We start from the raw sequence: 26035 nt of genomic DNA, 5'->3' as shown, positions 1-26035 counted from the left end.
CCCACAACCAGAAGTCACAGGGGTTGAGGTCTGGTGATCGGGGTGGCCAAGAAATAGGGCTACAATACGATCATTCGTGAAATGTTGCTGCAGTAACTGTTTGACACACCCACCAATGTGAGGTGGAGCCCCGTCCTGCATAAAGATCGTGGTGCTTAAAATGATCGTGGCTCTTCAAAGAAAAAAGGTCCAATTATGAAATTTGCTGTCATACCGCACCAAACGATAACCTTAGGCGAATGTAATGGAACTTCGTGGATAACATGAGGGATTTCTTTGGCCCAAATCCTGCACTTATGGGTGCTGACATCCCCATTTAAGTAAAAATGTGCCTCATCTGTTCACATAATGTTTCATGGCCAATTGATGTCCACCTCCATCCGTGCCAGAAAACTCAAAGCAAATGTTTCTCTTAAAGCCGGATCTCTAGGTTGAAGTTGTTGAACAAGTTTGATTTTGTAAGGGTAGTACTACAACACTTTCTGAACGATTTTGTACACCGTACTCAATGGTAAGTCGAGTCGACGTGCAACAGCACTTACGCTGCACGTCCCCTGTCTGGTGTCCATTGCTGCTTCCTCTACTGCTAATGCAACAGCCTCCTTGGTTTCCACAGACACAGATTTTCGTCTACGCCCAGGTGCAACAGATAACAAACCTGTGGCTTGAAATTTTGCCATCATTTTTCGTAAGCCTTGCGGTGTCATTGAACCTCGGCGTTTTCCTCTTACAGTATAGAACTTTTGTAAAGCCCTCCGTTCATTGCTGTCGCATTCATAGTAACATTTCACGAGCAAAGCACGGTCTTGCATGGTAACAGACATTGTCGACTCAGAACACTGACAACTCAGACAAGGCGGCTCACTTTTATAACTGCAAAGTCACATGACGTGTAAAACAAATTTGCCTATTTTACATTTGTTTAACACTATTGCATGCAGTGCCATTCTCCGCTGGTGGTGAATTTTTGAACTATTCTTTTTTATTTTTTAGCGGAAACTGAAATCCCATGACCTCTTGTAGACATTTACCAAGTTTGATGACATTTGATCGGGTAGTTTTATTTTTATAGCTATTTCAAAGTAGAACTTTAATTATAAAGACCCTGTATTAAGAAAGTCTTTATTAAAAAAGTCTATTAAGAAAGGAATCTGAACACATATTTACTAGGAGTAATCCACTTCACCTGGATAGGGGAAGAAAACATCGAATATGTAAGAAAGAAGAGAAAAAAGTGTCCCATCGAAATAAAGCCACTTCAGATTATAGCTAATATTACGTATGACTCGAAATATATGATGCCGCGTATCATTTACTAATACTGGAGGACATTAGTTAAAGGAAGGAGCAGAACAGGCTCTTCTTGAAAATCACCCTGTTATCCTACGACCTTCACAGTGAAGATTTTTAACGTAAATGGAGGCATTACCTGCTGGAAAAACCGACTTAGGCCTGCATACTGTCTGAAGGAGAGACTAGGTTTTGTTTACTACCCTATCTGTAGCTTTCCCACACAATTAATGAGCCTCCACCTTGCTGTGTGATGGAGAAGAAATTCTCATGCTGCTGTAATAGTTTCTGAATAGTACTGCTAGATTCTTTATATCGCAATGTTTTTTTTTTTTTGTAGGATATGTAAAACGAAACAACAGATGAGCAAAAACAAGAAAATCTTCCCCAAATGGACAGAAATGTGGAGGTTCTTAAATGCTGTGGGAAGGCTTCGGTTATGGTGGTGAACTTAATGTGGTCTTTTTCCCAGATCGCACGAAGGCTACCGATTACAAAAAGCTCATTTATTGGTATTTGAAGCAATTTGAGTAGATTTGGTGAAGTTCCGAAATATTTGTTACATATCGAAATATTTGTCCAATTTAATATTAATTTATTCCTTGATATTATTAGATTTCTTCGATATTTTAATATCTGCTGAGGATAGATTAGGATAAACATCAGTGTTCGGAGTACCGGTTAAATGCATACTGGGCAATGGCACTTGACCTCAAAAAAACATCAGTGTAGGGTATGTCGGGTAGTGGCACTTAGCTAGAGCGAGACATTTACCAAAGCGACTATGTGTTTGTCAACAACCACCCATTCACAGTAACAACATACATACAAAAAAAAACAGTCTGGGGAAGAATTGTAGACTGTTATCATTGAAGATTTAAAATAATATTGATGTTGTTATCTACCTAGGATTGGTAACATCACAGAATTTAAGTCAGGCAAAAAATATAGTGGATACTTTAGCTATCATTAAAAGTGGCTTTATTTACATTTATTGAATGCATTTTTATTTACTTAATGTTTTCTTCCTGTCCAGGTGGGGAAGAATGTTATAAAAATATGCTTAGTTTCAAAATATATATGTTTGGTTCTCATTGTGTTCTCTTTGCTTCCAGTTATGGCAAAAAATCAAGTTGGCTTTATCTATTATGGGCACATTGTTGTACACTATCTACCAATATAAGTATTTGGATACCTACGCAAATGACTATATCTGCGGTTCTGAGATACGTCAAGCCCTCCGCCGGTATGGATCGTGTAGGGAACAACATCTGCATAAGTCCCATGCAAGATGCCAACTGCACTATTTTGGATGACAATGTGTTTTGTACGTTGTGGCAGTTTTACGGGGTGGATCCCTGTTACTTCCAGGACGTCAATGCCAGCAGTCATGTTGTGAGGGTCACAAAGGCTTGGTATGGTGCCAATGGGGTTAATCAAATGAACTGGTCAGCCCAGAGCCCAGACCTGAACCCTATCGAGAACCTCTGGGACGAGTTGGATAGCCGAATTAAGGGGTGTACTACCCGTCCAAAATCTGTGAAGGAACTTACATGTCTTGTCCAAGCCCAGTGGAAGAAAATGCCACTAGCCGTCACACAAGGACTCGTGGAAAGTGTGCCCCGGAGGGTTCACGTTGTAATTGCCTCTCGTGGAGGCTCTACAAACTATTGATTATGAATAAAGTTTGTTTTTCTTTCCAATCACACGTGTCCAAGTATTCGCCGAGGTAGATATACTACCATAGATTTTCCGTAACGGGGAGAATTCGGAGTTTTTGAAAGGAAGGCGCTTGAATTCAGTTAACAAAGGAATTGGCTGCTGGCAAACAGTTGTATGAGTTAACATCGTCTGATATGCTGAAATCTATGGATTTCTTCTTTCACGCAGTACAATATCAATATGCTTCTGGAAAAAAAATGTTAACGTACCTCAAAGCAACCGTTCAACCAAAATATTTACCTCATTGTTTTACAAAAGCTCAATTTCATCTCTTTTAATCCATGAGAGCTACAAGCGCATTCATGAAGCATACAGCTCCAAAACGGAGTTCTTAATTTCTACTACAACTACAAAAGTTTTATGGAACATGCCACGAAACTTTTTTATTCATTTATTTGTTTTAGTTATTCAGATTTGCATAACTTTTCTTATAGTTCTCCTAATTTTCAAATTTAATAGGATCTACCGCCAAAACAGGTAAGCAAAATTTTATCATTTATATCTTATGAAATTCAGCAGAGTTGAGCCCAGAAATTGTATCATTTAATTTATTTCATTAAAAATAAAATAATCTGTCTGAAAATATCACTTTTTGCAGAATAAGCTGTAGTGAGCAGCGATATGCTTTCTAACCGGAAGTAGATCAGGTCAAGAGCTCGAGATTGTTGTTGTTCACATTTTTATTGAAAACACCATCCATTAGACATATTTTTCTCTGACTGACAGGGTATCGATCAAATGCTGCGCTATACAAGTGACCAGTTTCATAATTTAGGCTACAGTTTGTGCCCATTTTTGTTTTCCCATATATTGGTTTTATATCGGATGATATATTGGCCAGGCTTGATTTCTCTTGCTTTAATAATTTTTTAATCGTAAAAAATGGAATAAAAAATCAAATAAAACTTTTGCCTCTTTAACTGATTTCAGTACTTTACAGACAGCTGTTGATGGTGAATGGTCTTACAACAACGGTACCATAGACATCTGAAATTATCAATTAAAGGTTCATTTTTAATCTTTAATACCTCTGCAATCCTTTAAGCAAAAAACAGAAATTGATCGTCACAAGTGTAAGGAGTGACGAAACTTATGAAAACCGTAAAAATTCCCGATTCAAAGGGGGTCGGAAAGTAAAGGTCGAGTTATAAAACTATGCCTGCGTGTGATACTCCCTGGATGTTGCCATTGCGAACAGATGATTTTGCTGAGGTGGGATCGTCTCTTGGATTTCAAATCTGGTTTAACAAATTGGGTGCCCATTGAATTACCAGAGGTTATTATTGCCATTGAATATTTCACGAGAGTATAATCACGTGATCTATTGTAACCAATTGTGTTTGCCTTCACTGTAAATTGGTGAAGTGTAAAGAAATAGTAAGCTCTTAGTTACCTTATAATAAGATTAGCATATCCTCATGTGGTATATATTAATTGCACTTAATAATCGTGACAGTTAATGCCTTAATGAGTGTTGGTTCTGCAGTCGTCGAGGAAATGTCAAGATTCTTACATATGCATGAATCTTATGGATGCAAAACCTGCATTTGCAGTTCGTGGTTTCTCATTCATTGTAAAGTTTTCAAACACAAATATCCTTTGTTCTTTATCATTTGTTTTAATTGTATTCTATATCGTTTTCACCTAAAAGAAGCCTTTTTTAATGTCGGGTCCCACAATCCTGGATGTCACTCTTCAGTCCTCAGGACTGAAATCAGTCTTAAGAAAAAGTCAGAGGTTTAAATTTAGTCCTCCATTTAAATATATATTTTCAATTTGGTTTTTTAAATTAATTTTCCAGGCCGGGATAGCCTGGTTGGCAGAGCGCTGGACTCACGTTTGTGAGAACGGGAGTTCGAGTCCAACGGACCGAAGACTCCCCATGTAGTAAATCATGTCTGGTGCACATTAAATCTGTCAGTTCACAAAGTCCTCCATGTTCCCATAACGAATTAATATCTCTGAGGGTACTGAGTTGGAGATTAATCCTTCTCTGGTTCAGGTCAAAATTATGATCTATGGAGGAAAGAATAGACGTATGAATGGGTTAGCCCTATAAACGGGTGTGTAGTATGGGCGTATCAGAAAACGAATTCTTGGCCATAGAAAGCGGCACCGGAAAACAAGAACAATCGCATTCCCTCTGCCTTAATGTCCGACAACAACAACAAAAATTGACTTTTCAATAAAGAATTTTTTTCTTCTTACAAATGTAGCAAATATTGTTGTTAAAAACAAATAAAAAACTTTTCCAGACTTATTCTTGCCTTCCCTTCCTGAGTTCGACATGCTGGGGAAAGTTAAATTAAGATTATTTTTTATTGCTTAAGGAGCTAAGATAAAAAATTAATGATGGTGAAGTAAAAAAAAAAGAAGAAAAAAAGAAGAGATATGAATGGCTCGAAGGTATTTGTTCAGTAATTATTGGAAAATGATGTGCTAAGTTAACTGTCATATTTATCTTTTTTGCTGTAAAAACAGATTTATAAAATAAAGAAAAATAAGTATTTTCTTATAAGAATAAAATAAACAAGTCATTGATATAATGCGCGAGTTATTCTTGTGGAAAGGTACATTTTATAGTAAGTAAGCTATTTATTTCTAAAAAAATTTCTAAACAATGCTTGACACAAAAATAGAGTGTTCATATTTATTTAAAGTGACACCTTTTCTCACAATGCACGATAAAAGTTGTTTGTTTTTACTCTTAAACTTACTGCTACGCAGTGATGGGCATCATTGACGGAAATTTCATTCATGACTAAATTTATTCAGAATAAATTTATTCTATATGATTATTCATATACAAATTTAGTCATTATTCATTATGCAAGTTAATGCAAATTTTTGAATAATGATTGATGAATAAATTCATTAGTCATGACTAATTTTTCTGAATAAAATTTTGTATAACCAGTGAAAAATGCAAGCATTATGTCATTTTCATTGCAAGTTACGCGTCAATTACAGTAAACGATTACAAATGTAATTAATTATAGATAAATCAACTACTTGCAATGATTATGACTACAAGTAATCACAGTAACAAATAATTATTATTTCTCATTACAAGCAGTTATGATTATTTATAATCAAAAAAAAAATGATTATAGATAATAAGAATCACAAATAATCGTAAATACAAATAATCAAGCTCTGGGATTGCAAGTCGTCGTGATTACTTGTAATCATAAAGTAAGATTACAAGAAATCATAACTACAAGTTATCATAATCTAACAATTACAGGTAATTTTAAATTCAAGCAATTGTGATATATATGATTACCACACAATTAGACGTAATTATGATTTCAAGTGGGCTTGATTACATTGTAATAGGGGTTGTAGGTAATTAATACTTTTAAAACAATGTATAAATTGTACATGTAGATGAATTGTTTAGTTTACTATTGTTTGGTTTATTAAATGAAAACTTTTAAGCATAGAATTACATACGAAAATACACAAATAAGATTATATTGTGATTACTTGTAATCACAATAAGATACGATTACGAGTGATTATGATTAAGTAATCAAAACATATGATTGTATGTAATTATGATTACATACAATCGTGATTGCAAGTAATTTCGAGTAAATGTAATTAAAATATACGATTACAAGTAGTTACGATTGCATACTATATGCTTATTCAGTTTGTATGTATTATGCATGTATGCTTGTATGTGTTAACATATTTTTCTGTACGTAGAATAACTGCTGTATTAAAAATTCTGGTTCGCTGATTGGGTACATGCCATTCAAGAAGAAGAAAACAACCAATACCTACGCATGTGACCTATGACGTCATCACCAGCTGATCTTTATCAGCAATATGGAGTATTAAAGTTGAGCTAAGTACATAAGTTGAGCTAAGCTACATAATTTAAAATGTTAATTAATGCTTAATTAAATACAGAGCAGTATAGTACATCAAATTTGTTGAAATATAATTCCTTCTCGTCTACTTCTTTTACTTCACTTATTTGTTTAGGCATTTTATAGTAACCGTGATGTATTCGTGTTTTGCGCACCTATCTACTTCAATGCCTAATAAGTTTCTTTATGTTTTATATGGCTTCGCGACTTTCTTTATGTTAAGTCTCTGAGTAAATGTATAGTGGTAGAATTGAAATCTTTGTGAAAGAATATAAGCTGTATTGCTAAAGAGAATTGGTACTCGATAGTCTTGTCTTACTCGAAATAGAATGGAAAGAACAGTTGCTAATCTAAACAAATGCCACTGCTTCACTTGCAGGTATCCCATTGTTTTGCTAATGCTAGTTAGACTCCGTATATATTAATTAAATTTTATTAAAACTATGGTAAGAAATTGTTATCTTTTTTTGTACTTAAAATAGAGTTGGTCAATCTATGGGATCGTGAAAGATCGATATTTTTTTATATCTAAATAACGACAATTTTAAGAAGTATTCGTGCGATACATCGCGACTACCATCTCTTACTTTCAAAACATGTAATATAATGCAAAGTACATAATTATCGACAACGATATAATGTAGCTACCACTATCTAAAACGAGAAATAACAATTTTTTTAAAAATAACTTCAAAATTTTAAGAAGTATTTTCAAGATACATCGTAGCTATCTCAAACGAGAAACATCAAAATACGAATATTATCAAAAACGATAATGTAGCTATCGTTATCGACAACGATCGTTATTGATATTTTAAAACGTTAAAGACATTTTGAAAGAAATTCTTGTTATTCATTGTTGCTACCACCTCTTACAATAATTATCTAAACACTGACTATAATTATCGAAAATGTTAGATTATTATTTCAATGATGTAGCATACTATAATGCGATGAGTTTTAACGAAAGCAATAATTTTAAAATACGAAAATATCATAATCGAAAATGACTATGATATCGGGATTATTATCGGAATGATAAATATTTAATATCGTGAAAACGATGATTAATAAATATGATAATATCGTGATTGGTTATAAATTTCATTAGGGTAATGAAAATATTGACTAATGAAAAAATAACACAAATTAGTCACTTGATGTTTAAATAATAACTCGATGTTTAGTAAAACGTCGATATATTTCATTATCTCTCTCAGCACTCATTTGAAACAGCTATTTTAATTCCATCAACAATACTATTTCAAAATGCGAGGAAAGAAAACTAGGTGATTATAAAGCAAAATAACTTTGCTTAGAACAACAAATAGCCGGATCAATTATTTATGAATTCAGTGACATTTTCATCCCTCCATTCCATGTGTGAACAGGAAAAGAATGAATTGTGTGTCTGAGCAAATCAGCCAAACAATAATTTTTTTTGAAAAAGATTAGGAACGCCGTGCTTGAAATCAGAGGGGAAAAACAAAGAAGGAAACAATAAAGGATTACGCGTTGAAATATTTTTAGAGGTAATAAAATTGTCGCCTAACGCTTTAATAGTTTCGCTGAGTCATTGATAAGCTCAGTCAAAGGTGTTATACGCCATTTCATTAATTCGTTGACCAGCTAATTCGTTTTGTTATTTTTCGATTCTTTAACTCACTGATTCATTGATAGCTTATTTTGTCAATTCACCCTTTCATTCATACTCAAATGTATTATACTTTTTATTCGATGATTAATCAATTTGCTCATTGATTGATACGCTCATTTATTAATCTATCCATATTATAGATCTGTAGTGTTGATTGCATTGTAGTGAATAAATAAAATAAATGAAATTGTCCCCCGAAATTTTATCATACCACAAAATTGTCAACCCTTCAAGGCAAAAGGAAAAATTTGTCCTTCAAAATTTTATCACACTACTGTATTGTTTACCCTACAATGTAAAATAAATAAATAAAATTGTCCCACGAAATATATAATCGAAATCTCTATGTATAAATGTAATAACCACGAAATATATCCGTGATATATTTAATATTTATGATCATAGCAATGTAAACAGCGTTTATATTCCTCGGACCTTTTGTCAAAAATGAAGTACAGAAAATGACATTTATTATATTATAATATTTGTGTATAACCTCGGAGAAAACAAATATCCACTATCACGAAACAACCACTATTGAAATCTGTCAAATCATTACTGAGGAAGGCGGGAGAACAAACCAGTGAATGAATAAATTAATGAATTACCAAATAATTGAATCAGAAAATGAGTGAATCCATGTATCAGTGAGTCGATAAATGAACCTATCAGGAAACCAAATGGTCATTCGGTGGATGAATACATCAACAAATCAATAATTCTTTGACCCGCCTATTTATTATGTATTGATTCCTTGATCTATTAATTCCCTAACTCGGTAATTTTATACATTGATTCCATATTTCATTTATTCGGTGACCTGTTAATTCATTCATTTTTTCTTCAATCCACTGACAGATTCTTTAAAACACTGATTCATTGATTTGCTTACTTAACTGCTCATCTTTTCATTAAATAGCAGATTTATTAATTTCTTTATTCGCTGGATTCATCAATTCGCTTTCGTTCATTCGCTGATTTATCCATCAATTCCTAGATTCGTTTGAAATCTGTTCTATGTGCTATTCAGTTGCTTTCTAATTATGTATGTTGTATAACTGAGCTCCAAGTAAAAATTACGATAAATAATCCACACAAAATTTTAATCCCGCTCATTTTTACTCTCTTAAATAGGAATCCGAATATACGGATTCTTGTGAAAACTTTGCTATTTGACTATAGTACAGTAAAAATAAGGTTATAACGTAACATACAGAAAAATGTTTAACCCTGTGGCAAACTAGATTACAAAACTTTAATTAGAAAAAGTACAATGTTTCTCTTGTATCTATTTAGGCATATGATAGATCTATCAAGACAAATGAAATATTGTTTACTATGTATTTTTAAGCTCAATTGAATGAGATTAAATTTGGGTTGACAAGATACATAGTATGGAAGAAAAATGTAAATAAGTAAAAGTAAAAACAAAAAAAAAAATTTTTTATTCGTAAATACACTTACAACTTTTGAACTATTAGTCTCATTATCTAGTAATTGATTTCAATCGATAAAAAAGAAACGGCGCATAATTTTTCTAGATAGCAAATTCAGAGGCATTAACATGTACAATACAAACATTGTACTTTTTGCACAGAAAATCACTATACATTTTAAACTATTGTCTCGTTATTGTATTGTCTTGTTGCCTTGTAATGGGTCTCATTTAATCCGGCATTTAAAATATATCGGGACTAGATAGTACCACGGAACTAGAACCTCATTTGTCAAGATAGCAACAATTAAATTTCTCCTCTCATATACTCCCCCTTACCGTCGTGACCTGACTTTAAAAATTGTAATACTTTTGTAAATGTTAATTATCCACCAGTTACTTTGAGGAGGATACTTAACATTTTATAGATATATATATATATATATTTTACATTTAATGTTTTACTGTAAGAAATATATCTCTTAATTGGAATATACATCTCTTTTTTGGAAATAGTTAAAAAGCGACGCACATTAGATACGTAAAAATTTCTGTGACAGTACAAATATGTGTGCTAAAGTATGATTAATAATTACAATTGAAATGTATCAAGAGAAATATATATTTTATTTGTCAGTGCATGTACTAGTAACATGAGTACAATCCATAAACAAAGAAATACGCTTTCCACTTGTAAAACAATAGCTCTTCTTGAAAAATAAGCAAAGTGAAGACTAGCAAAACGTTCTTTTCATCATCATTGGCATTTCGTTTCTTCTTATTTCCTATAAATGAAATAAATAAAATGGGTGCACGGAATTTTTTTATAACCGCTGTTGCACAGCCGACCCATTTTTGGGTTTACAACTATGAATGCTCAGCTTCATATGTCTTGTAAATTTGAACCCAACCCAGAAAGAAGACAAGTAAAATGTATCAAAGTTGCCTTCACCGAGGACTTTTTGATGTTCCTGACATGTATTTGCGTTACATAAAGAGGAAAACCAGGGAAACATACCAAGATTTGTCAGGCGGAAAAGGGATCCTAACCCATAATTCGTTTGCCACTGTGGTATTTTACGTCAGTACTATGTTCAGGACCCGATTAAGAAATACGAGAGCTATAAGTTCAAAATTTGCGGGATACGTGCTCCACCAGTCGTATGAACATAGTTTTTTTTATTAGCAAAATGATTTTAAATTATTTAAAACATGAGTTAATTATTATGTATTAATAGTATAACGTATTTTTATTTAAATTTTTTCCCGCTCAAAGAAAAACATGATATTTCTTACATTGAGGGCGGGAGCAAAAATAGAAGGACCCGGGACTCTCAAGGCCTTTGATAAATCAGGCACTGACTGTAGTCGGTGGTTCCGGGAGCAGAATTGATATCGACAGAGCATGATGACATTTTATTTTATAACCGTCGTTGAACAGTCGACCCAATTCTTTGGGTTTACGACTACTAATATTCAACACCGTAGCCTTGTAATTCTGAATCCAATCCAGAAGACAAGGGAACTCTTGGATAATGTATTGGGTGAAATTTGACTTCGTAGAGGACTTTTTGATTGAAGTCACCCGCTTTTGCGTTACATGGCGAGGAAAACAACGAAAACCTGCAGCGGTTAGCCAGACGGCAAGGGGACTCTAACCCATGATTCTTCTGCCATTGAGGATATTTTTATGTCAGCACTGTGGTCGGTGCAAACCGGATGCGAAATTTCTATAGACCAGTCATTGCCGGTTCACCTCGTTGGAAGGTGAAAGCTCTCTATCCCCCATCACTGTTCTCATGAAGATATTGCTGATCATTGTGTTTGAATCATAAAATCTATTCTAAATTCCACGCATGATTTGAGTTTTGGAGTAATTTTGTTATAAAATGTAGCCAACGGAAAAAAAAAGAGTGACATACTGAAACTGATATTTCAGGGTTAATTAAAATGGAACGTTACAAGGAAGGACAACACACTTTCATTGTTGAGTCAATTTTTAATCGTGTAATTTCCCGTTTCTGACAATCAGATTAAACGCTCTTGAACTATTCATAAAAAAGTAGTGCAATAAAAAAAAGATGAAGAAGAAAAAATAGTTTGTAGCTACTCCTGGCAACTATTTTTAACGCTAGTTTTAAAAAGAAACGAGGTTCTAACGAAATTATTTGATCGAATTTGATGGGTACACATTTTCGCGGGTCCTTTAATGGATAAAATCAGTACCTTATTGCCAATTAGGACAGATTAGACCATGGCCTGGGGCCCTCTTAATAAGGATTTTTTGAAAATAAACTTAAAAAAATTAAGAAAAACAGTGATTTAAAAAAAATTCTATTTCAAATATATATGTTATGATTATAAAATGAATTTTAAAAAATTAAGATATTCTGCGTGAAATTAATTTTGATAACATTATAGATGAGTTTATTGATCGCAAGAGCAGAAAAAAAGATTTTTGAATACCAATTTTATAGTAGCGTTGATTTTCTAAAGTGTTAATAAATTTCAAATTTTTTCAAAATGTTATGATTATTTTTTAGTTCTAATTTAACAAAATAAAGTAAAATTCAATTTATTATTATTTATTTTTATTTTAAGTATGCTTTCTTGAATAAAAAGATATATAATACTTTTATATTTGAATAAAAAAAATATACGAGCCAAAAAAAGGAATCTCAGGGTCCCAAAAATTTGAATGGCCTAGGGCCCCGCCGACGCTTAATCCTGCCCTAGATGCAATGAAAATGACTGCTGCGGCTAAGCGTTAACAGAAATGACGTTTTTAAAATCACGTATAACTAATATTTAAACTAGTCATTACGAAATATAGATAACGAATCACCTAGGTTAGACTATCAAATGCTACTGTACACTCGTGAAACATTTATGTTATTTTAAAGGAAGGGGACGTTTTTTCAATGTACTTGATTTCTTAGAGGAAATAAAAGAGCTTTAAACAAATTAAAAATGGCTAGTATTTGATTTCTTAAATTAAATATTCGCTGTCGAAAAATGCATAAAAAGTTGAAGGTTAAATGAACAAATTCCAAAAAAACTGTTTTGAAATAACAAACTGGCTCTTGTAAACATGAATAAATATTTTCTTAATTCTTCCCTTATATTTAGTGTAAGCCAATTTTGTTTTATTCAAAACCATTTCGAACGAAGGTGTATATTAAATTCTCCAGCAAAGTTCGTCTTCTTAAAGTAGTGAAGTAGTTACTAAATTCCAAAGTACTTTGTAGTCACTACATTTAAAAAAAAGTAGTTGTAGTTAATTACATTTATAACAAAGTGGTTGTAATAAACTACAAATCTGATGTAGATTTTCCGACCTCTTCATAAGTCGTCAAAGGTTTGTGCCAACAGGTCACCCACGCTTTGAAGGAATGAAATTGAATGCCGTATCTACGAAATTCAGATACATTTTAGAGAAAGGAACTGAGTGAAAAGGAAACAACAGTACACAACCCCTTTTTATCCAATAATACTCTCTGATAAAAAGATGTGATATACATAATCTTATATTGTACGCTTTATTATGAATCAGTTTTCAGATCTGTATAATAAAAGTAAGTATGATCTTTTTGTTAATTTTTTTAAAAACTGGGGTAAATATCCAGGTTTTTAAAATATTAGGTTTCCTAAGAGTTCAAGAACGATACAATGAGTATCTTCTATTGATTAGATGAAAAACTTATCGGGGCGCATAAAATTCATATTTTAAAAACATTGAAAGGTTACTCCTGTTTATATCTTTAAACTTGTAATCTCCTAAAATAGTATTATCATATACAATGTATCCATAAGTAATATTATATCAGATCTTGGATAAATAAAAAATATTGACAAAAATGAAGTGTTTCATTAATGAAAAAAGTATCATTTATAATATTTATATCGCAATTATAATTGGATACTTGCAAGCGACGTCACGCATGGGAATTGAACTTGATTAGCTACCGAATAATGATATTTGTTTATACCACGACCAATTTGAGAAAATTAAATTGAAAGGATTAAAAAGCTTACATATTTTAAAAAAAGTAATTTAACTTTAAAAAAAATCGTTTTCCACCTAGAAAAAACTGTTGAATTCAATAAATCAACACCAGTGCATCGTAGCCTTAAATTTGCAATTATTAACACAAACGCTTTTCATTTTCACAAAATTGTGGCTTTTTTTTAACACATTTTGCACCATTTTCATAACTAGCTTAGAAGTCACTGCTCAAAGAGTATCAAACCCTTAACGCAACAGTAATGAACAGTAATAAAATATCAAAGCAGCTATAAAAATATTAAGTTATTCTCTAAAAAGAATATTTCTTGTAATGACAGAATCGTAATATTCCTAGAGCAACGGTCTCATTTTATCACATTATAAGCACGCAGAATACACAGATTATCTTCATGCGCATGCGTGAAAGGGAATTTAAATTATTTATTTGCATTTTCACCCACCTATGATTTCCTCTTAATTATACTTAAAGTGACTTCGATAGTTTTAAATTCGACTTAATGTGCTTAAACTATTTTATTGATTTACATAAAGAGTGTATTTAAGACCATTTAATTAGTCAAATCGTGAACAAAAACTGCAATTTCTTGCTTGAAAGAACAAATTCGAAACTTCCGCATTGCAAATGTGTTAAAGCGGAACGAAGACGAAGAAAAGATAGAAATGCACACCAGATTTATTTTATAAGCGATGTATTAATTCAACTTATTGATCGTTTGAGGTAGTTGAATTGTGGAACGGAAACTATCTCTCTTTTTTTTCTTCTTCGTGAACTCGATATCTTTACATACGTGAAAGAAATATCTATATCTCAGTAAGACATTAAAATGTAATGGTATCGTTTTTCAATTGTTGTCGGCACATTCTTATAGGGTAAAAAAAATCTCGTGTTATCATGATCCAGTCTTATCGCTCGAAGATTCTGATTCCTTTGGTTGTCATCCGCGAAAAATTGATAAAAGCTATAACCGTTTACCTGTAAAATATTTATCATCCTTTCTTAGTATTTATTCTCCATGAGAGCTACAAGCGCATTTATGAAGCTCCAAAACGGATCGTCTGATTACTATTACTACTATTCTTAATATTCTGTGATATTAATACATGTTTATTTTTGGTTATTATTCGAAATTATAAGTTTAAAACTGAAAATGGTGTTTCTTTATAATAACTTAACTCTGCAATATTACTTTATTGCTCAACATTTTATGATAAACTTTTTTTCAATCGGTGTCTAATCTTTTTAACCGTTTTACAATTAACAAATATAATAAATGAGCTATAGTTACTTTTATTGTAAGATTAATGTAAAGTTGTGTAAAGTCAACGTATGCAATTAAAATAGTGAATACAAAATTGTAAAACATATTTAGGAACTAACTTTTTCTCACGATTACTAAAGAATCTCTTTGGCCCAAAAACATTCAACGAGTTTAAGTAACCGGAAATGAAATTGGAATAATAAAAAAATTGCAGGCATAGTTGCAATAGCTACCATCTTATGATTATTATTAGATTTATATTTTATATAATAAGTTGTGGCAACAAATTCCGTGAAACCACAACTAAATTTATGCAATAAAGCATTTTAAAATCTTTCAATTCAATACTTTTTCTTATTTATATGTAACAACCTGTTAATTGGCTTTTTGAAGGTGGGAATTGGCGAGTGAACCGAACAGGGGGCAAAGTTCCTTAATCGAAAATAATGATTTTGTAGTTTTTTTAGTCCATAAGAAAGACCTCCTATATAGGTGACCCAGGTTCGAACCTCACCGATGGTTGGTCGATGCGAATTCTGCACCGGGCTCGCACTGACCGCAGTGCTGACGTAAACTATCCTCAGTGGTAGGGAAATCACGAGTTATAGAATGTAACTCAAATGCAGGATAATTCAAATCAGAAAGTACCTCGATGAAGGTTTGTTCGACCCAATGTTACATAAAAAGGTATCGTTGTCTTCTGGGTTGTGATTCAAAATTACAAGACTACGGTGTTGAGCATTGATTGCCGCTAACCAAAAAATAAAATGAAAAAATTAAAAAAAAGAAGAGAGATAAGCTTTGTTCGAAGGTGCCACTGCGATTAGAAGGATTATTTTCATTTATTAATTTAATAATTTTTAGAAAATATATATTGAGAGTTATACATTCTTTCTATATAGAACATTCATTCATTCTTTATATATACTTGAAAAAACGAAGCAAAAAAAAAAAAGAAATGAAAACAATAGTGGTCGATTAATTATTATTCAAAAAGATGCAACTTACGACTCAAAACCTTTTAGATTGCCGAAGGGGAAAAAAGAGAAGATGGAAAGTAACAAGTAGAAGCATTTCCAAGTTGCACATGTTTTGATGCATTTCATCTCGCCTTCCTCACTGTTAATACTAGAGATTTCAAGACTTCAATAGTTTTCTTTGTTTTTCCGCTTCTCTTAAATATTAGTTTTTGATCCCTATTGTGTACACTTACATGATATTAAAGGCGGTGGAGTATATATCACTAATGTAATAAACATCTAATAACCAATCTAATATAATAAACACCTATTATAGTCCCGTTCTCCAGTATTCTTTAGTAATACTTAAATGTTCTTTAATAATCCTTAAATATTCTTTAATAATCCTTAAACTCTTTTAATAAAAAAAATTAAAAAAAAACATTTAATATATATAATTCTCTAACGTGGCTCCCAAATTTTGGCTGTATTTCTTTTCCGCCGGTGGCAGCGTTTGCTTTATTTTGTTTACGTTACTATTTCTCTTACACGGTGACAAAAAAAGCCTCATTACAACTCCCCGAATGGCAACGCTAGAAAATCGACCAATGATTGTCGCTAAAAATGTCACATGCCAAATCTAGCTGAGGTGGCTCAACATATAGCGCTTTTAAAAACGAAAACTGAAATAACCAGAGAGCATCAGTTGCGGCAATCTCATACTATTAAGCTAGGCAGAAGTGAGTAGTCTTTGTCGATAGATCTCTATTTTAGTATTTTGTCGAAAGCGCTTTTTTTCACGAATTTACATATTACGAATTTATTTGATGATTTTTGATATACATCACGAATTATACTATAGCACATTTCTAGTAGGTTTAACGAATTACATGTCATTTATTTGAATTCAAATTTATTTTAATGACTTAGTATTTACTAAAAAGATGCAATTTTTTTAAAAAAAAAAAGTTGTTATATGGATTTGAATGATTGTTTTGAATTCTTAGAATTTTGTGCATTTGCAATGTACCTAAGTTAGTAGCGAGCGAAGCGATCTTGGTTTACGAAGCAAACCATATAAGATTGCGTAGCAATTTTCGAGGGTTGGCGAGTGTTAGCGAGCAGGGGGCGCAGCCCACTAGTTATAAATAACGGAAGAGACGGAGCTCACCAAGCAATCGAAAATTATATTTGTTCTTACATGTGGTGAATGGCTTAGTGTGAAGACTCCATGAGAACGGCAGCGGGGTTCTGATTGGCTGTTCCGGGCTCATTAGTGACGATCTTGGCCCTGAAACCGAGATGGTCAGCTACGTAATGGACAATCCTGTGGATACCCCTCTCATCTACAAATCCATAACTTCCTTCAACTCTTCCCAATCCGTCACCCTTCTCCATCCTATGCTGTTTACCATGCACGTCATCAATGGAATATCCGAAACTGTATGGGATGGGCTGTAAAACAATTTCATTGAATATTGAATTTTATTCAGTAATGAAATTGACGAAATTGTACAAGAGTGGCAGCAGAAAAAAAAACCGTTTTATTCAATAATAGAATAAGCAATAAAAAGTAACTTAATTACTATTTTAGTACGAGATAAATCTTGCAATAATAATTTTTTTTCTCTTTTTTTGTACTCCATGGCATAAAGCAGCTGTTCTCAAATAGTTTTCCACGGAACCCTAGGATTCCGTGGAAAAGTTTAAAGGGTCCTAAGAGTAAGGACTTTTTTTTAAATTTTTTAACACTTTTAAAACGTAAAATTACGTTTAGATGCAATCAATAAAGCATTATTTACTTAACATTTCGGATGTTTTACGAAATTATTTTAAGTAAATTGCCATTGGAAAAGAAATGCTTAAATGTTTATTATTTAAAAATATCTATATATATATATAATTGAATACATTATTGAAAGGAAATGCTTTTATAAAAAATTGCGTAAAATTTGTAAGTAAAGAAATGTTTAACTAATAACCAATTTAAACGTTTATATAAGTTAGTGCTAGTGTTCATTTATACAAAAACCATTATTCGGTTTATTTCATTTACTTTCAGTTTATGTTTACAGACCAAAGAATTCATAATTAGACTAAATTCAGCTTCAGAATTGCGAATTCAACTGTTGGACATCAAACTTAGTTTAAGATTATTAAGATGGTCCGTTATTGGTTCATAAATTTACAATTGCCTTTTATAACCATTGTGGAACAGCCAACACAATTTTTTGGGTTTACGACTACAAATGTTCATCTTGTCATTTGCCTTGTCATTTTGAAATCAATCCAGAAGACAAGGGAACACCTGGATCAAGTATTGGAGGAAATTAGCCTTTGTGGAGGACCTTTTGATGGAACTAACCCGTATTTGTGTTACATGGAGAAGAAAACTACGAAAACTTTTCCCCTAAAGGGGACTCTAACCCATGATCCGTCTACCACTGAGGATATTTTACGTCATCACTGTGGTCGGAATTCGTATCGACCAGTGATCTTTGGGATTCGAACCCGGTTTACCTCATCGGTAGGCTAACACTCTATCCCTTGAGCCACCACAGTTCACAATTATCATTTAGTAGATTTTTAATAATTAGTAGTTTTTCTTTTGTTTGTACATGCACAACTGCTAATAAACTTAATTTATAAGTCGGGGTTCCGCTGAAAGAAGTTTGATCATTTAGGCTTTCAATGGTGAAAAAAGTGGGAACTTCACCACTAGCATAGAGGAATAGAATAGTTTTTTTCAAACAGCCACCGACATTTATCAATACGTCAGGTAGATTGAAAAGTTTTCAGTAATTTCTAATCAACTTTTGTTAATTCTAATCTTACTTTAAACCAATTCCTAATTTTAAATAAATTCTAATTAGCATGGTAAAGCATATTAAAGTGACTGATTAAAAGTATATCATTCACAGTTCAAATAATCCTGATCACCAGGCAAAATAGCATAAATAAAAATAGTTATAAAAGACAATAAGAAATAAACAGTTAGTTTAGAAAAATAAAGCAGTTTAATAGTTTTATAAAATGAGCAACAGCATTATCAGGATCATTTAATAACTCATGCATGTAAAACAACTTATTATCAATTTTTCTTTCTATATATAAAAATCTAATAATGGCATAGCAGTTTTCTATTGTTGTCAATACATTTTTATGGGCGGAAAATCACATGGTAGGATCCAGATTTCCCACATTCATTTTCATATTAGTTCGGTTGTCACCAGCATAAAATTTATATAAGTCATAAAGTTACTATTTTCCTATAAATATTTCTCTAATTTAAAAGTTAAAATTTCCTGTGCTGTTATTATTACTTTTTTGATTTTGTTTCATTTCTAAATTAAGAGTTTAGGTAGATTGTTTTTATTATTATTATTAGAATAAGGTAATTCTACTTTACATTTTGAGATAAAGTTAATTAAATAGATGTCTGATCTTTTATTTACCATTTTACAATTATTTTTTTTGATGCAAATTACATCATGAATCACTGTTAAAGAGATTCGTTAAATGATTTAGAACTTAACTTCTAGCTTCATGCACAAAGTGATAAATGCAAAAATTGTATTTCAAATACACCCGTCTGTTTGGTAAGCAAAAATATTAAATGACAGTTGTGAACTCACCTAATTTGTTATAATAATATACTTTTAATTTTAAATGTTATTTAAAAAAATAATGACTTAGAAAAATGATTTATGTCTAATAATGGATCTTAATATGATAATAAGGGAAATATTTGGACGTGAAAAGTGGAGGGACAATTGTTCTTTTTAGTACATATATTTTTAGTTGAATAATTTTAGCTGTTTTATGCCAAGGAACAGCATTTATTGCATCGGGGTTGGTGAACGTCAGCGAACAGAGCCTCCCTAGTAATTATATATTGCTAAGTATCAATATTTTCTAACAGAACATGCAGTAAAATTTGGCACTCATGAGTTATATGAACAAATTATTGGCGACAACTCGGAAAAAGAGGTGGCAACAAGCTGTCCCTATAACCGATAAGTACCCAAATAATTGAGAAACTAGTACTAGAGAAATAAAAAAAGTTTATAATTGAGAAAAAAAATGTAATTTAACGATATAAGAGAACTTACTTTTCCATATTCCTCTGTTTTTCCTAATTCAATTTGCAACACAACAAAGCAAACTAAAATGGCAGCAATCAAAGTCTGAAAGAAAGAGTCAAAAATTTAGTACAATTAGGTACTTGAAACTTAAGAAGAAGATCTCCCATACCCATACCTATGACGTCAGCGCCATCTAATATTTATCAGCAAAATTTCGTATTAAAGTTGATCTAAGTTTCTCTATGTGAGTAAGATGTTAATTAGTGATAAGTTAATTAAATACAGATCAGTGTCCCATATCGAATGAGTTAAAATACAATTTTTTCTCGTCTACTTCTTTTACTTAAATTAGATTTGCTGATGTATTTTATTGTAACCGTGATACATACATATATATTTTTTTTCATACCTAGCAAATTAGATTGCATAATTAGTTTGTTTATGTTCCACATGGCTTGTCTTTGGGTTGTTAAGTCTCAACGTAAATATAGAGTGAAAGAATTCAAAAAGAATCTTTGTGAAAGAATTTCAAATGTGCCACTTAAAAGCATATATGGCAGTACTTTTACTTTCGTTACTTGCACCGCCGGTACAAGTAAAAAGTACGCACTTTTACTTGTACTTCGTTACTTTCCAAATTTAGTACTTTTACTTGTACTTTCGTTACTTTTTTAGGGAAAAAGTACAAGTATTTGTAACGGAAATGTCGAATGAAATCGTTACTTTTTCCCAAAACTCGGTAAGCTTTCGAAAAAAAAAATTAATGAAAAAAAATTATCATGTTTTTTTAATTTATAAAATTAATGTGCAATATGTGCACATTAACAGCTAACTTCGTGTTTAAATACCTTGATCTCCCGTGGAGTGCTTATTCAGCGTGGATAAGCACGTTCTGAGAAATTCTCGCAGCAGACTCGTGGACACCACTTTCGAAATGCAATTATTTTGCAAAATGAATAAAAATATTAATTAACAAGTTATTTTCATTCATTTTCGAGTTTTATGCATTTATTTAATACATTTTAAATAAAAAATGTTGGATTTTGTTATTACGTTTTTCAATTTTCTTTTTGAACTCACTAATAATACATTTTTGTCTTAATACATTTTTTACTAAATACATTTTTACCTAGTACATTTTTTACTAAAATTATGTTTATGCCCGACCTTGTCAAACAACGCCCAGTCAAATCTCTAAGAACTTCAGAACTATTTGTGCTATTGAAAACTATTATAATTACTATTTTAACTCTTGAAAACTCGAAGGTATTAATTTAGCCGCTGATACTAAAATTCGTTTACAAATTTTAATTATTCCGTTAGGCAGAAATGTTCGGAAAATGATTTTCTCGCATGACTTCAGCATTAGCCATTGTTACAAATAAAACTGTAGACTGTTCTGTTTCAACTTATACTGCACATTCAATTATTTTTTACTAGCTCAAAGATCACAAAGCTATCTGAAACCCCGTGTTTGCTTTGTTTATGTTTGTGCTTTTAAAACGCGTTTCTATAGAGTAAAACAATTTTAAATCAATGGTAATTTAAATAAATAAAAATAATAAACTAAAAATTAAAATCAATAGATAAAATTTCTTTTTCGTGCAAATCCATAAAAAGTTTGATATTAAAATTATATTTGATTTTAAAATTATATTATACGATTATATTATAAAATTATATTATAATATTCTTCCGAATTTAAAAATAAATTAATATCCATAACTTTCAAAATTAAAAATAATTAAATAAATGACAACAATTTTGCAAAAACATTAAAGAACATAAGAATATTATTCAATAAAATTTTAGATTACTTTGAATTTTCGGTTTCCTAGAAATGTACTTTTAAATCGTTACTTTTTATGTTCAGTACTTGTACTTTTTACACGTTACTTTTTAAAATAAGAACTTTTTACTATTTACTCGTTACCTTTTTTAAAAATACTTGTACTTTTACTCGTTACTTTTTAAAAGTACCTTTGCCATATATGCTTAAAAGACCTTAGATTACTCGAAATAGAATGGAAAGAACATTCCCTAACCGTAAATAAATGCCACGTTTTAACAACCAATCAGGATCGACATACCCACAATGCGCCAATTGCAGGCATCCCATTGTAGATAGCCACTTTAATTAATTTCTGACACACACAGAAACTTAGAAAAATAAAATAAAATTTAAATTTCTTTATGGTCAAATTATGAATGTGTTTTTTAAAGGAAAAAACATTACAATTTTGAATAAATTTCTATTTTCTGGATTAACATTTCCATCAAATAACATATTATTTCCCATGTATTTTTTTATGCTGCATCAAATAGAACCAAGTTTAAGTCGAAACAATTTATGGTATTTTGAGGTGTTTATACATAAAATGGTATAAATCGAAAGATTTATTTTTTTTATTATTTATCAAAATTTTTTTATCTATTTTATTTTTAATATTAAGCCCTCGTAACTTCTAAACCATTACAGCAATGCGAAGCAAATACATAGGCAATTAGGGTCGTTATTGTTTACTTTTTTGTCAAATTAGATTGAACATTAAAAAAATTCCGAAAAATGCCTTATTTGTTTAACTAGCAATGCCAAACGCGTGTACAGGTATGAGTCAAAAATTTTATTGCTTTTACATAAAGCCTAAAAAACTATTAGTCTTAATGTCTTGGTTAAGATTCAATTTGATTCAGCGTGAAAAATTGGAAACAATGCATCAACTTGTCCAGAAAGCAATGTTTGAATTTCTACATTTTTCGTTCTCATGAGGGTTGCTAAAACTCCTTTTTTTGTTCAAGTTCCAAATATTCATAGTGGACCAATGTCAAATATCAAATTTTCACTAAAGTTCCGATTATTCATATTGGATTTTTTTTTCTTTTTTAAAGATTTCTTTTCCAAAATTTAGCTAAGAGCGACGTTTTTAGTATTGCTAAAGACGCGATAACGTCTAACGCCGGCTCTGAGTACAGTTAACCCACTGAGTGTAACTACATGTAAAAGAAAACCACGAATCTTTTCAGGAATCTTCCCGAGTTTTAGAAAAATGAGTGAAATGAGAAAAATTTGAGAGTAGACCTCGAAAAGCTGGAAAAATTCAGAATGACTTATTTCCTATGTTTTATGCTATTAACAGAGTATAAATCATGAAATAGGAGTTTTTTTTTCTTAAATTTTTCGCCAATGTTAGCAAATTTTTCTAAAAGTATGGAATTGGGGGAATCATGGAATCAGCTATTATCCATGCTTTGTGTCATAAGTAAAGTAAAAATTATGAGATTATGGATTTTTTCCAGAATTTTACTCTAATATTAGGAATCAAATTCGTCAGAATTTGCAATGAAATCTGGGAAAACAGGCAAAATTCAGAAGAAATTGTTATTTTTGTTTTATGATACCAACCACACAATTTAAAATCAGTTACTTACCTTCATCGCGATAACTTAGTCCAAAGAGAAACAAATAATTCTTTTGTCTGATAAATCTGAATAAAATGCGCATTATATATATCATATGTATGAGAAAGTATGTCGCTTGACAAAGTGTTCAATTTGTTCAAAATGTGAAAATAAACAATTCTGGAAAATAAACACACGGCGTTACTTACTCAATATTATTACAACCTGACCTTTCCAAGTGATTTTATAATAATATTTATTGCAATCATTATTGTTGGAGATACGTTATGGTTCACTGAATCTTTTATTGTCCGAGAAAAAAATAATGTTCGCTTGGAAGTAAACATTTCGGAAAACACAGATACTTACAATGAAGTTTCTCTACAGCGAATTTCTCGTTATCGAAACTTTTAATGGAAATATTAAAGAACGTCAAAAATATTCTCTATAAGTTGTCTCACAAGCGAATTCTTCATTCGTGTATTTTACCGATTTTCCTTCTTTTTTACATTTTTAGACATTTTACATTTCGATTTTCGTTTTTTTTTCTACCAAATTTTGTAATGTTTCTTTTTTTGATTTTCGTAAATTTTGAAGAAAGTTGCAGGAGAATTTTAAAATTAGTTGGATCAATAAAAGAGAATGGAAGACACATCCATAATCCAATTTCTGTTTTATATTTTATGGATGAAAAGGTTTCGAACATAATAGGCAACGATAAGGCTGAGATCAGGGTGTAGTTCTGGTGTTAAGTGTAGTGTAGTGTATTAAAAGTGTAGTTCTGGGGTTAATAAAACGGTTAATTCGCCACGTTGAGACCAATAACACTCACCTAACTTGAACCCCATTGAAAATTTGTGGGACATGTTGAACCAACGGGTAAAACGCTGAAACGGGTAAACGCGATCGTAGCCAGTTTTAGCCTCAGCGAATGGCTAAAACTGGATTCGACGCTGCAAAACCTCGTGGTCTCACTTCCTAACTGAATCCAGGAGGTTATCAAATCCAGAGGCGGTGTTACACGTTATTAAGTGGTGTTTTTTCACAATTTTTCTAGGGGTGGCTAATTTTTTGTCCGGTGTGCTTATTTTGCGATTTAAAATTACGTTAGAGATAACGTAATTTTAAGTTTTAATGTTATTGAATAACAAAAATGGTGGAGGTTACTTTACACTAAGAATTGTTAAAGAACGTTGGTTTAGTGAAACACTACCCTTACGAAAAAATCGAGATATAAATAAGGTACTTTTCAAAGGTATAAAGGAGGTTGTTATTTAAATACGTCGTTAGGTTGAAAAGGGTGCAAATAAATAACTCAAATATACCTTAAATATACCCCCAGAGGAATATATGTATCAACCTTAGGTGTTTAGTTTTACATCCGTGGAGAGGTAGGCATTTACTACTTTGTGTTTCATTTTTAACCTTAGGTTATTACTTATCAAAACCTGAAGTATATTTTTTTTTACACTTGTGGAAGAATTTATTCTACAACCTAAGGTGTTTCATTTAACACTACAGGTTATTATAAATCTACCTCAGGTTTATTTTTTGGCACTTGGAAAGGTAATTTTTTACTAATGAGAGGTGTATTATGTTCTACCTCAGGTAATTACTTTTCAACCTCAGGTATCTAAATTTATGTTTGTTGGGATATTTATTTATCAACCTATGATGTGCCGTTTTGCACTTCAAGTTATTATAAATCTACCATAGGTGTATTTTTTAACAGTTGGTAAGGTAATATTTTACTATGAGGTATGTTATGTTCGACCTACCACAGGTAAATATTTTTTAACCTCAAGTATAGATTTTAATGCTTGTAGAGGTATTTGTTCATCAACCTATGGTTAACCGTTTTACACTTCAGGTTATTATAAATCAACCTCAAGTGTATTTTTCGGCAGTTGAATAGCTTGAATTTAATGAACGTGAGGTGTTCGAAGTTCTACTTTAGGTTAGTATTTTTCAACCTGAGGTATAGATTTGAGTAGTTGTTGAGGTATTTATTTATCTACCTAAGGTGTGCCACTTTACACTTCCGGTTATTATAAATTAACCTCTGGTTATTATAATCAAGTGTATTTTTGACACTTGGAAAGGTTATTTTTATTAACATGAGGTGTTTCATGTTCTACCTTAGGTTATTATTTCGTAACCTCAAAAATATAAGTTTGCATTTTCAGAAGTATTAATTTATCAACCCAAGATACAACATTTTACACTTTAGGCTTATGTAGCTCAACCTAAAGCTGTTTTTTAGGTAATAATTCCCAAACGTGAGGTGTTATACTGTCCAACTAGTTTATTAATTTTTAATT

General features: G+C 31.5%; 1 protein-coding gene across 1 annotated transcript; it reads right to left on the bottom strand.

The window, feature by feature from the left end:
- Positions 1–17445: 17445 nt before the first annotated feature.
- LOC122271251 (cuticle protein 16.8-like) lies at positions 17446–23750 on the bottom strand. The gene is made up of 3 exons (XM_043051864.2): positions 23745–23750; positions 20343–20417; positions 17446–17685 (listed from the first exon to the last, which is right to left on the bottom strand). Exons 1-3 carry the CDS (start codon positions 23748–23750, stop codon positions 17446–17448), a joined length of 321 nt encoding a protein of 106 aa, XP_042907798.1.
- Between the last annotated feature and the right edge of the window lie 2285 nt (positions 23751–26035).

This window comes from Parasteatoda tepidariorum, chromosome 5 (genome assembly GCF_043381705.1).
Source record: "Parasteatoda tepidariorum isolate YZ-2023 chromosome 5, CAS_Ptep_4.0, whole genome shotgun sequence".
Classification (NCBI taxonomy): Eukaryota; Metazoa; Arthropoda; class Arachnida; order Araneae; family Theridiidae; genus Parasteatoda; species Parasteatoda tepidariorum.
This window is presented reverse-complemented; position numbering and strand designations above follow the sequence as displayed.

Excerpts from the sequence above, each read along its gene's own strand:
- LOC122271251 (XM_043051864.2), bottom strand. Across the intron at positions 17,686-20,342 it reads AAACAGAGGAATATGGAAAA|CCCATCCCATACAGTTTCGG; the intron begins GTAAGTTCTCTT and ends ATTGTTTTACAG.